This window comes from Mangifera indica, chromosome 7 (assembly GCF_011075055.1).
Source record: "Mangifera indica cultivar Alphonso chromosome 7, CATAS_Mindica_2.1, whole genome shotgun sequence".
NCBI classification, from domain to species: Eukaryota; Viridiplantae; Streptophyta; class Magnoliopsida; order Sapindales; family Anacardiaceae; genus Mangifera; species Mangifera indica.
In genome coordinates this window covers 1,201,783-1,214,072 of record NC_058143.1, presented here as the reverse complement: position 1 = coordinate 1,214,072, position 12,290 = coordinate 1,201,783, and the positions used below count along the sequence as shown (strand labels likewise).

Below are 12,290 nucleotides of genomic sequence, written 5' to 3'. Positions count from 1 at the left end.
AAATCAGTTTCTATTTCTATGGTAAATTTGGGAAAAAAATTTTTATATTAAATGAAAATTAATAATTATATTAATTCTTGAAGTCCAACAATTCATATGAAACATCTTTTCAACAAAGTGAAAAGACAACAAAAAATAGCAAATCCTGTGTACACTCTATTGACAGCCAATCCATGCTCCAATTGCAAGTTAGGGACTGCTTTGCCTGCTACAATCATCAGTACCATAGAGGGGCACCTATGCTGCATTTACAAAATTTAACTAAAATCAGAAATATATTGGTTTGTAATTTCTCTTCAAAATGCATGACTAGTTTGAGATTTTTCTGTTTCTTTTAACTTCTTACAACCCCATCAGGAAGAAGCTTTTTCATTCAATTTAGCTGAGTAAGCACATGTTGCAGAGAAAATATGTCAAAAGTACCAGTAATTTTTTCTCAAGCCTTCCCAGGAACTTTCTTCAGTGGAGAAATAATTTTTAAAATTTTTTTAAAACCCTTTTCTTTTTATTCTCTTCAAATGAACAAAGCTAAATGTAGCCTGTAAAATAAGATATCTCCCAGGTATTGAGCATACCCTTGACAATATCTGCTTAAGCACATGAGAGACAACTACATCTACAAGTTTAAGGTCCACAACAGCAGCGCCAGGTTCGCAATGCTGAAAAGAAACTTATCTTAGTTCAATTTAATTTTGTCAACAAGGAAGCAAATTTTTACGAGTCTAGGAACTAACTGTAAGCAGTGGCCCTGTAAAAGATCCACAAGAATACTTGACCACTTTAACGTGCACAGCATCAGAAGCAATCAACTCAGTATAAAACCTGACAAGTCCTGAAATATTGAATGAAATTCAATTTATTTCCAACATATTATTTACACCAAACACATTTTAATAAACTTTATATTCACCACTATATAATTCATGCATAAGATGTCGTTTTGAAAATAACTCACAATCTGAAGACCAAGTTCCATTTTTCCAGAACCCAGACGATATGATGAAACCTGCCCAGGCAGTGTAAAAACAGGTAAGGCAACAACCATTGTCCCAACCATTTCAGATGCACGTTTTGCTTCTGCAGTAACAGAGTAACTTAAGAAAGGGAAAGGCCAGCAGCAGCAGCAGCAGCTAGCTCCAGTACCCTGACTTTCCAACTCCACATGCATAATCAGAACTAAATTTAGTGTAAGAACAGTTCAGACATATACGAAAGGATAAAGACATAAAAAATTAAATCAACCAATACAAAGATAAATTTTCACTGGAATAAGTAATAGTAGAAAAGGCCTAAAGCGTGAACATGCAAGTGCATATGCAAGAAAGGCCCCTACATGCATATATGTAAGGAGGAAAAGGAAGAAACAGAGAACCTTGTGAACAAGAATAGGGCCTGCCAAACCTCTTCATCCAGCTATGCCTTGAGGTGGAGGCAATGCACAATCATCTCCAACAATAACAATCTGCAAATGTTTAAAGAACATATCATTACTTTTATTTGCCATGTTAAAAGAAGTAGCTAATGACTTGTTAGAGACAGATTTCAATCAAAATAAAAAGATTACAAGCATTTATCTTAACAACAGTTTTTAAAGAACCTTAAGCAATAAGGCAGCAAGCCTGCAAAGACGCTCATGCCTCATCATGGATCCAATTTCACTAACATGCCCTTCCAAAACTTCATTGCACGCCTCAACTACATGGAAAGGATTTGCCCCTTCATCTAAGTAATTTCCAGCAATTTCAATTAACATCCTGCACTTTTCAAGCTGTAAAAGCCATGTTAGACTAGCATATGCATAGACACAATAACATCCATGATTTATTCCCATTAGTTATCAAATTAACAAACAAGGATCTCAAAGAAATAATAGGGCAAGCATTGAAGTATACCCTGGCAGCAAGACCATTGCATGAAACATCAGAAACTGGTGGATGCAGTTCAGCCCCGTCAAGTACATGCATGAAACTCATCATTTTTTAAGCATTTCCTACAGTATATCGCCACAAGCTGTAATGCTATATAGAAAAAGACTATCATTTGATGAAGCTTTCACCAAACCAAGAAATCGCCTAAGCATGTAGCAATAAAAAAAATTCACTCTCAAAAAAGTTCTTTGATGGTAATCTATGCATCAAGCTTATGTCAAATTCGAATATAGGTGTGCATTCTCAACCTACAAAATAACATCAGAGAATCCCTTCTCATCCTACCAACCTAAATGGCATTTATGTTGATACCAACGTGTGCACATTTTTTTTAACTTCACCAAGAGAATCATCGATTTGCTTCCAAATTGATATTTTGTATTAAAAGGTAATGCATCGAAGTATTTTTCCAATTCAAAATAGCCAACGAAAACAAAATAGCCAGCAAGGCTTATTAACCAACAAAAAAGAGTATAACACATTAACAAAAGTACAAAACTGTTTTCCAAATCGATATGTTGTATTAAAACGTAATGCATAGAAGTAGTTTTTCTATTCAAATTGGCAGATTATACACAACATGACGCATAGAACTATTTTACCTAAATAACAGGAAGCAAAGTACTCATTTTTAGATAAATAGTCAAAAACTTGAAAACTGTATGATCTTCCGCAACAAATGGTGGAGCCAGTAGCGGTGGAAAGCCGGCTTTATCTGGCCCTTCATCTGACTGTAGTTAGGGTTTCTCTTGAAGCGTAAACGGTCACGGATGGAATGAAAACTGAGAAGTCTTGTAATGGTGTTGTTAATTGCGCCAATTTCATCGTCCGAATCGGAAGGGATGGAGGTTCGGCCCGTGGCCATCGGCGTTTAATAAAGATAAGTAGATTAGGATTAGAAATTTTCTCGAGAAATTGAAGGAAAATTATGAAAACAAAAGAAAAGAAAAGAATTGGTTAGAGACATGCTTGGTTAATGTATAGAATAGAAGTGAAACCTTGAGTTGGCGAGCTGTGCTTGGGAGGATTTCTTTTAATTATTTTAGAAATTCATATTAATTAATTATATATAAGAACCTTCTTAAGATGTGACGCATAAAAAGGGAAAATTGAAGATAAAAGGATCTAATTTCGAAATTGAAATTGAGTCTTCTAAAATATTAGGGGATATTAATTAAAATAAGCATATTTTTTTCCGTTTATACCTTTATAGGCACATGCACAGTCTTTTTACTTTTATAAGCAAATACATTTTTAATTCCCAAAATACCCCTCAGCTTATTACTTCTGTTTAATTAAAAGAAAAAAAAATTTCGAAAAACTTTCAAAATGTGTATTTGTTACAGGGTGCGTAGAGTGCGTGGTGCGTTATTCAGCCCATTTGGTTCCCAACTTCCAGAACACACTAAAAAACCCACCCGTCTTCTGCTATCTATTTTGACTGGCTTTACTGAGATCGGCATTGTGAGATCGTGGATCGAGAATGTCGTCAGATTCATCTGAGGTAAGTGGATCTCTGGATGCATGCTTTTAGTTTGAGTTTAGTATTTTGGCTGGATTTTATTCTTTCTGTGTTGCCGACGACGGAGAGGAAAACGCACTGGATTTCTCACCGCGCGGAGTGCGGACGCACCGCGCGCGCACCGCTCACGCACCGCTTACGCACCGCTTACGCACCGCGCGCGCACCGCGCACGCACCGCTTACGCACCGCACGCACCTCACGCACCCCGCACGCACCGCGCGCACCCCGCACGCACAGCACGCACCGCGCGCACCCTGCGCGCACTCCATACGCACCCATACGCACTTATACCTATATTGCAAATTTTCTATTTTTTCAGGATTCTGTTTAGGCAATTTCAGTTAATAATGAGCCGGGTGAACGACGTTTCAATGATGCCTATAATTTTACTGCTATAATCAAAGTTAGAAGCCATGTTGAAACAGTAAAGCATATCAGAGTTTCACTTACTCCTCAGCAAAAACGAATGTTTAAAGAATGTTGTTTGGGGCAATTTTTGAATTTAGAAATTCTTAAATATAGTTCTCCTCTTATTCATTCTGTATTATTCCGACAGATTAATAAGGGAGTATTAGGTGAAGAGTTTTGGTTTCGGTTGAATGGAGTTGATTGTAGATTTGGTCCTGTTGAATTTGCTCTGATAACAGGATTAAAATTTGGTCAAGAAATGGATAGAAATGATAGAATAATAGGAGATTTAGAGTTAAGAAATAAGTATTTTTCAGGGGTTAAGCATGTAACTTATAATCATTTGGTCAAAGTTTTTAAAGAAAAAGCATGGGGAAATAATGATGAGGATGCTGTAAAAATAGCTGCTTTATATTTGCTTCACTATGGGTTAATGGGAGCAGATAATAGGAAGGCCATTTCAGAACATACATTAAGTATCATTGATGATTGGGATGCTTTTAATAGATATCCATGGGCGATACCTATTTGGAAGATGACTACACAATCAATGAGTCGAAATCTACAAAAAAAATACGAGGAAATTTGTGATGCATATCCACCATTTTCAGAGGATATCCCAACTGTATCATATGCGATAATGGGATATGTAGGGGCTTTTCAGGTAATACAATATTATTGTTTATTTTATTTTTATGTTAAATATATATTTATATTAAAGATATATATTTAATATGATGTTGTTAATATTGTAGATTTGGATATACGAAACGTTACATAATTTAGGACGTTTCGTAGTTTGTAAGAATAGAGATAGTATTCCTCGAATGTTAAAATGGAAGAGTTTGGAAGGTCCAAGTTGGGAGAATGTTTATCGAATATTTCAAGCTTCGGAAGTATGTTATTATCCTGTATATCTATTTATTAAATATCTATTTTTTAAAATTTTGTTACTAACCAATTTATTATATTTTGTAGGATGTTGTGACTCCTATTTTGATTCCATCCACAACCGAGCAACAATTATCATGTTACAATGATGTTATAGAGTATGTCGGTGAAAACGAAGAGCATGATAATGCCCGTGTTCCTATAAGCTCTTCTCCTAGAATCCAATCTCCACTTTCAGATCAACATAGGCATCAAAGCACACCTATCTGTAGTCCTATCATATCAGCTCCGTCTATGCATAGCCCCATCATGGCATCATTTCAGCCGACTACAGAAACAACCCCCCATGTCACTACCCCTGGTCCTAGTTCGAATATTGAAGATAAATTCAATCAACTTCAGCATCTCATTGAAGGGTTTATGCAAAAAGTTGATGAGCGATTTGGAAACATTGACGAACGACAAACCAATCTTGAAGCACGTCAAGCGTCAATAGAAGCCAAGTTATCTGAGTTGCAACATACGTATAACGCAGTCCCTTTCATTCAGGTAAATTTTTTTTCCATATTATTCATTATTCAAAATTTGTGATTATAATTTTTTGATTATTGATAATATTTCCTTTGAAATTTTAGGATGATGCTGAAGTGGAGATTCAGTTTTCCGGACAGGATGAAATGGAACTTCCGCAATCAACTAGCGGTTTGGTTGAAACACCAACTCAACAACGATCCAATACTCGTAAGACTTTACGAGGAAGGATTGTAAAAAAAGGTCGATTGCTTCGGAGTCCATACACTGATCCATTGAGACAGCGTCGTGCATGAGAAGTATTCAAACCCTCACACCCAAAAGGAGAAAACTATAATATGATAGAATTTTTAAAATGGTACGAGGAAAGTCCTGAAGTTGCAGGGAACACTTTTTTGTTTGGGCTATGTAGAAAAATTGATTGGTGGAAAACATTATATGAAGATAATCAGTGGTTGACGGATCAGGTTCGTAATATATATTCACTGATTATTTGTTTATATATCCATTATTATGTTATTGTAATGATTTCACTATATATTCATATATCTGATGATACAACATATCGATTCTTATTTGGTGGTGTTGCGACATGCATTTCCATCGGCTAAATGGACTTGTGTCAAGACATCTTTCGATGGGTGGTTGGCACGTGAGATCAAGAATCTAGAAAAAGTTGGACCTGATAATTACCAGTGGCCACAGTTATTTCTAGACCCGATTGAAGGAATAAATGATCCAATTTTAGATCGTGGTTATATCCCATGGGCTTATGTGGATAAGGTTTGTCATATTTTAATGTTATTGACTAATAAATCAATTTTAGGGTTGTTTGATTTACTTTTGATAGGTTTAGGGTTGTTTGATTTACTTATTGTTATTTTGTCAGGTTTATATTCCAATTAATTTTGAATGTTAGCATTGGGCATGTGGTGAGTTGGATCTAAATGAATGGATTCTAACCGTTTATGACTCATCATCGACTTTCTTTGACTCTACGGAGAGCTTCTCTCAGGCGATGACACGTTATTCTTATCTTCCAGCCATTATTAATACAACGAGTTACTGGCAGGTTAAGGGTGTTGAGCCTCGGACAGAGCCCTTGACAATCAGAAGACGGACGGATGTACCACAACAGGGTACGGGCTCCGGTGATTGTGGGATATTTACTATTTATATATTAGAATGTCTCGCAACCGGACATGATTTGTTTTTTACTGCCACTAATGCATCTTCCATGCGTTGTAAAGTTGCCTCCAAGATATGGAAACACGGAGGGAACTCATATCCTGATGCGTACGAGAATTGATTAAATTATGATTATATGTTATGGTTTATTATTGTTATTTTATTTATATTATGTTTATCATTTTATTAGTTGTTTCTGTTGCATTGTGATTGATTTTTGTCATTCTATTACTATATTTTTGATTGGTTGATGGTTGGATGAAGTGATATTAGTTGATGGTTAGATGAAAGCAATTGAAGTATCGGTGGAGTAAATATTGATATTGAAGTGTTTGATTGTGATATATTGATGTGTTTTAATTTGATTACAGCTTGGGAAATATTAAATAAACAACGGAAATGCTGCCAAAATTTTATTGTGAAAAAGTAATTACATTATCAGATGTTTTTCATGAGTTTGGCCAAATAGTTATGTAAAGGCATTAAAATGCCTCGGGAAAATTTGTAACATAAAACAATCATGTAAAAATCAATTAACTAAACACTTTTGGCCAAATGATGTAGAAGGCAACGGCGCGCACCGCATGCGCACTCAGCGCACTCCCGCACCGCGCGCGCACTCAGCGCACTGCGCGCACCGCGCGTGCACTCCGCGCACCGCGAGCGTACTCCGCACCTTTTAAGCCTCGTGATGGCGCTAAGCAATGTCTTAGCCAGCCTGCTCACTCAATCAAACAAAACAATACAAAGTAATGCTGCGGAAATTATGTAAACAATACAAACAAAACAACCCTTCTGAATAAAGGAATATAAGCCTATCAGATATAGAAGCTATGCGCAACCCTTCCAAACAAATTACGAACGAGTAACAATAACAATAAAGAATAATATCATAAGTAACAATAAACAACACAAACTGGACAATTCAGTTATCAGTCAATGCAATTCTTCGTTTGTTCAGCTTACCATATCTCCTTTGTTCAGCTTATCATATCTTTTTTTACCGTCAACAAACAAACGGCTAATTATATTGCAAAAGTAGAAAGATAAATAACAAAACATAGAAGAAATAGGAGATTTGAATTTACACCTCTCTTGCAGACCCAACACCTGACAAAGGATTTGTACAAACTAATCGAGTATGTCCTTTCTCATGACACCGACTACATTCAACTTGACGGGTTTCCTCCCCTTGCAATAGCCTTCTATTGTGTTCCGAAGGTCGACTAGAACGTCGATGTCCCATCTGAGGTGGGTGGACTATACGTATTTCTTCTGATTGCACCCATTCTGATGGATCACCCAATGGTTCAACACTTTCTCTATATACTGCTTGCCAATATTCAGTTGAGTAATCTTTGTTCACACATGGATAACAGTGCGAAAGGTTTTGAAATCTGGCGATTGCTGCAACGTGTGTACATGCTATTTGTGATAGTTGAAATTTTCTGCATGTACACTCCTTTTTAGCAAGATCAACTATAGCAACAGGTTTACTCGGACCATGTACTTCATATCGATCAATTGTTATCGGCTTGACACTCATATTGGCTGACTTTAGGATATGACTGGCCATCTTCTCTTCAGCCCATGGAGTTAGAAAATGAGTACAAGCATCTGCATAATTAAATGAATACAGAAATGTTACTGATTTATAAATTATGAAAAGTATGAAATAATTGGAAAAAAATTATTCCAACCTGTCATATTGCGGCGAGTATAAAACCATTTTTGTAAAGTTGAGCGCAAAAATTCAAGAAGCATCATCACTGGCAACTTTCGCGCTTGTCTTGCCAAGGCATTAAACGACTCAGCAATATTTGTAGTCATGATATTATATCGGATGCCAGGAAAGTATGCACGAGCCCAGTGTTGATAGTCAATACCTTCCAGATAAGCTGTTGCAGTTGGATTTTCAGCTCTGATCATCCGTAAAGCCTCCTGAAAATCTTCTATTCGATATGCTTTAGCAGCTCGCCAAAATAATCCTTCAATATGTTTTGTTTGTTTATACCGACTTCGCATATTTCCCTTGATATGATGGTTGCACCAACCATGATGTGCATTCAAAAATACTTCCCTCACACAACGAATTATAGCATTGTGTCTATCTGAAATAATTGCTAAATTAGGGATATCTCCAATACACCGATATAAAGCTCAAAGGAACGGGCTCCAAGTTATTGTTTCCTCTTTTCCTCCTATGCCAAACGCTAATGGAAAAATTTGATTATTTCCATCCTTACCCACTGCAATAAAAAGTGTACCCCAATATCGACCTTTCAAGAATGCTCCATCAATACAGATGACCGGACGACAAAAATCACGAAATGCCCTAATTGAACATCCTAAAGCCATAAAGACAAAATGAAATCGATGATCTTCATCCGTGTCTATTTGTGTAATGGTGTCAGGGTTTCGTTGTTCAAGGTTTTTGACAGAATATCGGTAATAGTCTGAATGACTCCTCTGGCGAACCTCTTATCTCATTTAAAGCCCAATTTTTAGCACGCCAAGCCTACGCATAAGAGATATCAATTCGATATCTATCTGCTATATCCGTGATAATATCTTTTGGCCTATATACACGGTCACCTGCAGTAAACAATGACTGTAATATTTTTCCCATTACCCTTTTACCCGCTTGCCTATGATGAGGTCTAATTATATCACGAGGACAAGTGTGTGTTCCAAACTTCTTTAACACAAAAACATCACTGTTACTTAACTTCCCAGCTCCTGCTTTCCATTTGCACCCTTCATGCAAACACTTTATATCCCACCTCTTTTTATTAGAACTTGATACTTTGAATTGATAACCATTTTCCAATGCATCCCTACATATGGTGTCAATTAAAACTTGTTTAGAAGCGAATTGATCTTTGATTTTGAATCTGCCATCACCTGGTGCAACTGTATGAATTTGACTTACTTCATTTTCTATATCTATATATGGCTCTGGAACACCAAAAAAAGGATTTGAACCATGATGTGTTGAACTTTCATGCACTAAACCTGATGGACCAATCCCTGTGTTATCAACAACATCGACACCTTCTTCGAGACCATCAATATCATTGACACAATTATAATCGATACCACCATCATCATGAGCATGATATTCATCTTCTCCGCCAGAACGAAAATCATTTGTTGGTAAGTCGCCCATTTGATAACATCCTTCAGTTGTATCTCTTTCGTCATGTGTCCAATCTTGATAAGGATTCCAACTAACACCAACCTCAATATCATCACGATTAACGTCGCCCATTTGATCATATCCTTCTGTTTCTGGATGTTGTTGTTGATTGTTAGCTTGTACATCTTCTATATGTTGCTCAATTTGGTTTGCTACCACTTCAAGAAATACAGAAGACTTTCTCTGTGAGCTAGACAACTTCATCATCATCTTAACATCATAATCATCTTTTAATAAATATGGCAAATCAGTATATTCGGTTGGATTTGGCATATAAATTTTTATCTCAAAAGAACTTGTATCAATATTTAAACGAGAAGATACTGCTTCAATAAATCTACTGTAATCTATTTTTCTACTTACTGAAATTAACGATTGAACTCCACCAATATATTTTAAATCATGATTGCCTTCTTTGTGCCATTGCCCACCAAATCCAAGCATAAATATCATCTTTATCAAAATTTTTAATTAACCAGATGAAACTTCAATTGAAAGAAGTGAAATGAGGCAAAGATGAATCGGAGAAAGTCAACTGATAAAAGTGAAATAATGAATGAAAAGGTGAAACTGTGTTTGCGGAGTAAATATCTTCATCTGCCTTCAAGCTAACAATTTAATGCGTTAATTATTCAAATCAATTTTTATTTTTAAATTTGTTTGTGGTTGATTAACAATAATCAATTTTTTAGTTATGCAGTCCACGCACTCCGCATGCATCGCGCACACTCGGAGCGCACCGCGCGCACTCCGCGCACCGCACGCACCCAGCGCACTTCGCACGCACCCTATACGTACTGAGCATCCCATAAACTTATTCAAAAAACTTCCCGCGCTAGGCTACGCTGACACCTACAGGGCCAAAGGGTATTTTTGAGATAAAAAATGTATTTGCTTATAAAAGTAAAAGAACTGTGCGTGTGCCTAAAATGGTATAAACGGAAAAAAATATGCTTATTTTAATTAATATCCCAAAATATTATTTTAAAACAAAAATAAAAATCGTTTTTATAATTATCAAAACAAAAATTCTAAGTTTTAAGGAGACGAAATTAAAATTTTAATCTCCCAAAATTATCATTAAGCAACATTCAAGATGAAATTAAATTGATACTTGTATTGAAAAGATTTTCCAGAATTATAATGAAAATTCAATTAATCCATCTTGTAGTTTCTTACATTAGAATTAACATAGATTCAAGAAACATAAAAAACTCAAAACAAATAGATTAATCCCTACAGCTTTCAAGTGGCTGGAACTCTCTCTCTTTTTCCTTCTTAACAGTTTTCTTTTTAGAATTAATTTTGGATACTTCCCACCTCTTTTTATCCTCATTATAGTCAAGTCTTCCCACATATTGCCACACACCCTCTCCCAATTTGGTGGTCCTTGTTGCTCCACTCCTTTGCTGCCATGTGTTTTTGTTGTCCCAAGTGGTACTTCTCTTGATTATTCTGTATTTGGTTTCTTATCTTGCAGGAATTGTAAGTATAGACCCTAATTAACAGTCCCCCCGTCAAAAGAAAATAATTTGAAGTACACAATAATATTTGATTGAGGAACAAAAAACAGAAGAAAGAAAATTTGTAGATTTTAAACAATCTATAGATTTGGTGTCTAAAGATGTAAACACGTGTTACAACATGTAAAACTGCCTAAATGGCAGATGAAACATATCATGTGCTTACCAAAATTGCTTCACCACTTTCTGAAGCTCCATTTTTGAGTGACTTGCATATGTGTGGCATCCTAAAGACAAAGTAACTTACCCAAACGAAACAAAAGCCAAAAAAGAGGTAGACAAGCATATGTAGATAGACAAGGATGTCTTTCTTCTATGCAAGTATGAATGGTATTACAAAGGCTTCAAGATGCAATCCAAAAACTCTCAACCCCTCTTCTGAATGAGCAGATCCATAATCTATAGTGTGGAAGATGTAATAGCTAGTTAGACAATTTTTAATGTACTATATATATAGAAACTTTTAACTTAAATTACAAATTTATTTGCATTTTAAATTTGTAATATCGGATGAAGGCCCAAACTAGTGTTTGCAAACTGAAGGCCCAAACCAGTGTTTATAAAATGCAGGCCCAAGAAGACTGCAGATTTTTCTATTAAAAGAAGGGCAGTGAAACGGCCCTTCTTTTAAGCTAGCTAGAATTTGAGATTTGACAGTGGTGATCACTATTTACTGTGGAGGGTTTTTTTTGTTTTTGCAGAGAGCAATGCAGGATAAAAAAATGAAAACAGAAACGCGAGAAGCAATAGGCTGTAGAAGATCTTCAATGCTCAAGACATAGTTAAAGGGTCTCCAATTGTGACATTCTTCACGACACAAAATTGTAAGAATTATGTAAATATAATAAAGATTATTTAACAGTTATTCAGTCACTCAAATTGGGGTTTATTGTGAATTATCAAAATAATATCATTTTATTTAATAATGAACAAAAATAATATTGTTTTAATAATTGTCATTCTTCAAATCGAGTTACAAATTATATTTAAATTAAATTGAATTATCTTTTGATTCATAAGAAATACCAAACTAAATTATCATTAATTTAAGTTTGACTCAATTTTTAAAATAAATCGATTATTTTAATTTAAACTCAA

At 35.5% G+C, this 12,290-nt stretch overlaps 3 protein-coding genes across 17 annotated transcripts in view; 1 reads left to right on the top strand and 2 right to left on the bottom strand.

Moving 5' to 3' along the window:
- The window catches only part of LOC123220594 (putative disease resistance protein RGA3), a 215,099-nt gene that overhangs the window by 136,776 nt on the left and 66,033 nt on the right, over nt 1-12,290 (top strand). The gene's annotated exons all lie outside the window — the stretch shown is intronic.
- The window catches only part of LOC123220646 (putative 3,4-dihydroxy-2-butanone kinase), an 83,800-nt gene continuing 71,549 nt past the window's right edge, over nt 40-12,290 (bottom strand). Inside the window, exons 1-7 of one of the 4 annotated variants that reach the window (XR_006503080.1) lie at nt 1,893-2,481; nt 1,565-1,768; nt 1,402-1,462; nt 956-1,156; nt 735-832; nt 576-659; nt 40-242 (exon numbers count right to left, since the gene is read on the bottom strand). Coding sequence is in view for 2 of the 4 variants with exons in the window: in XM_044643206.1 (XP_044499141.1) it covers nt 93-242; nt 576-659; nt 956-1,176; nt 1,373-1,409 (492 nt within the window). In the remaining 2 variants the exon portion in view is untranslated. Of the gene's footprint in view, nt 243-575; nt 660-734; nt 833-955; nt 1,177-1,372; nt 1,463-1,564; nt 1,769-1,892; nt 2,482-12,290 lie in introns of those variants that run through there. The other 3 variants (XR_006503079.1, XM_044643206.1, XM_044643205.1) reach the window with 3 other exon arrangements.
- On the bottom strand, nt 7,555-8,495 carry LOC123220829. The gene is made up of 2 exons (XM_044643415.1): nt 8,171-8,495; nt 7,555-8,087 (listed from the first exon to the last, which is right to left on the bottom strand). Exons 1-2 carry the CDS (start codon nt 8,493-8,495, stop codon nt 7,555-7,557), a joined length of 858 nt encoding a protein of 285 aa, XP_044499350.1.

Coding starts and splice junctions, on each gene's coding strand:
- LOC123220829 (XM_044643415.1), bottom strand. CDS start 8,495: ATGCGAAGTCGGTATAAACAAACAAAACATATTGAAGGATTATTTTGG. Junction 8,088..8,170: donor TACTCGCCGCAATATGACAG/GTTGGAATAATT, acceptor TTAATTATGCAG/ATGCTTGTACTCATTTTCTA.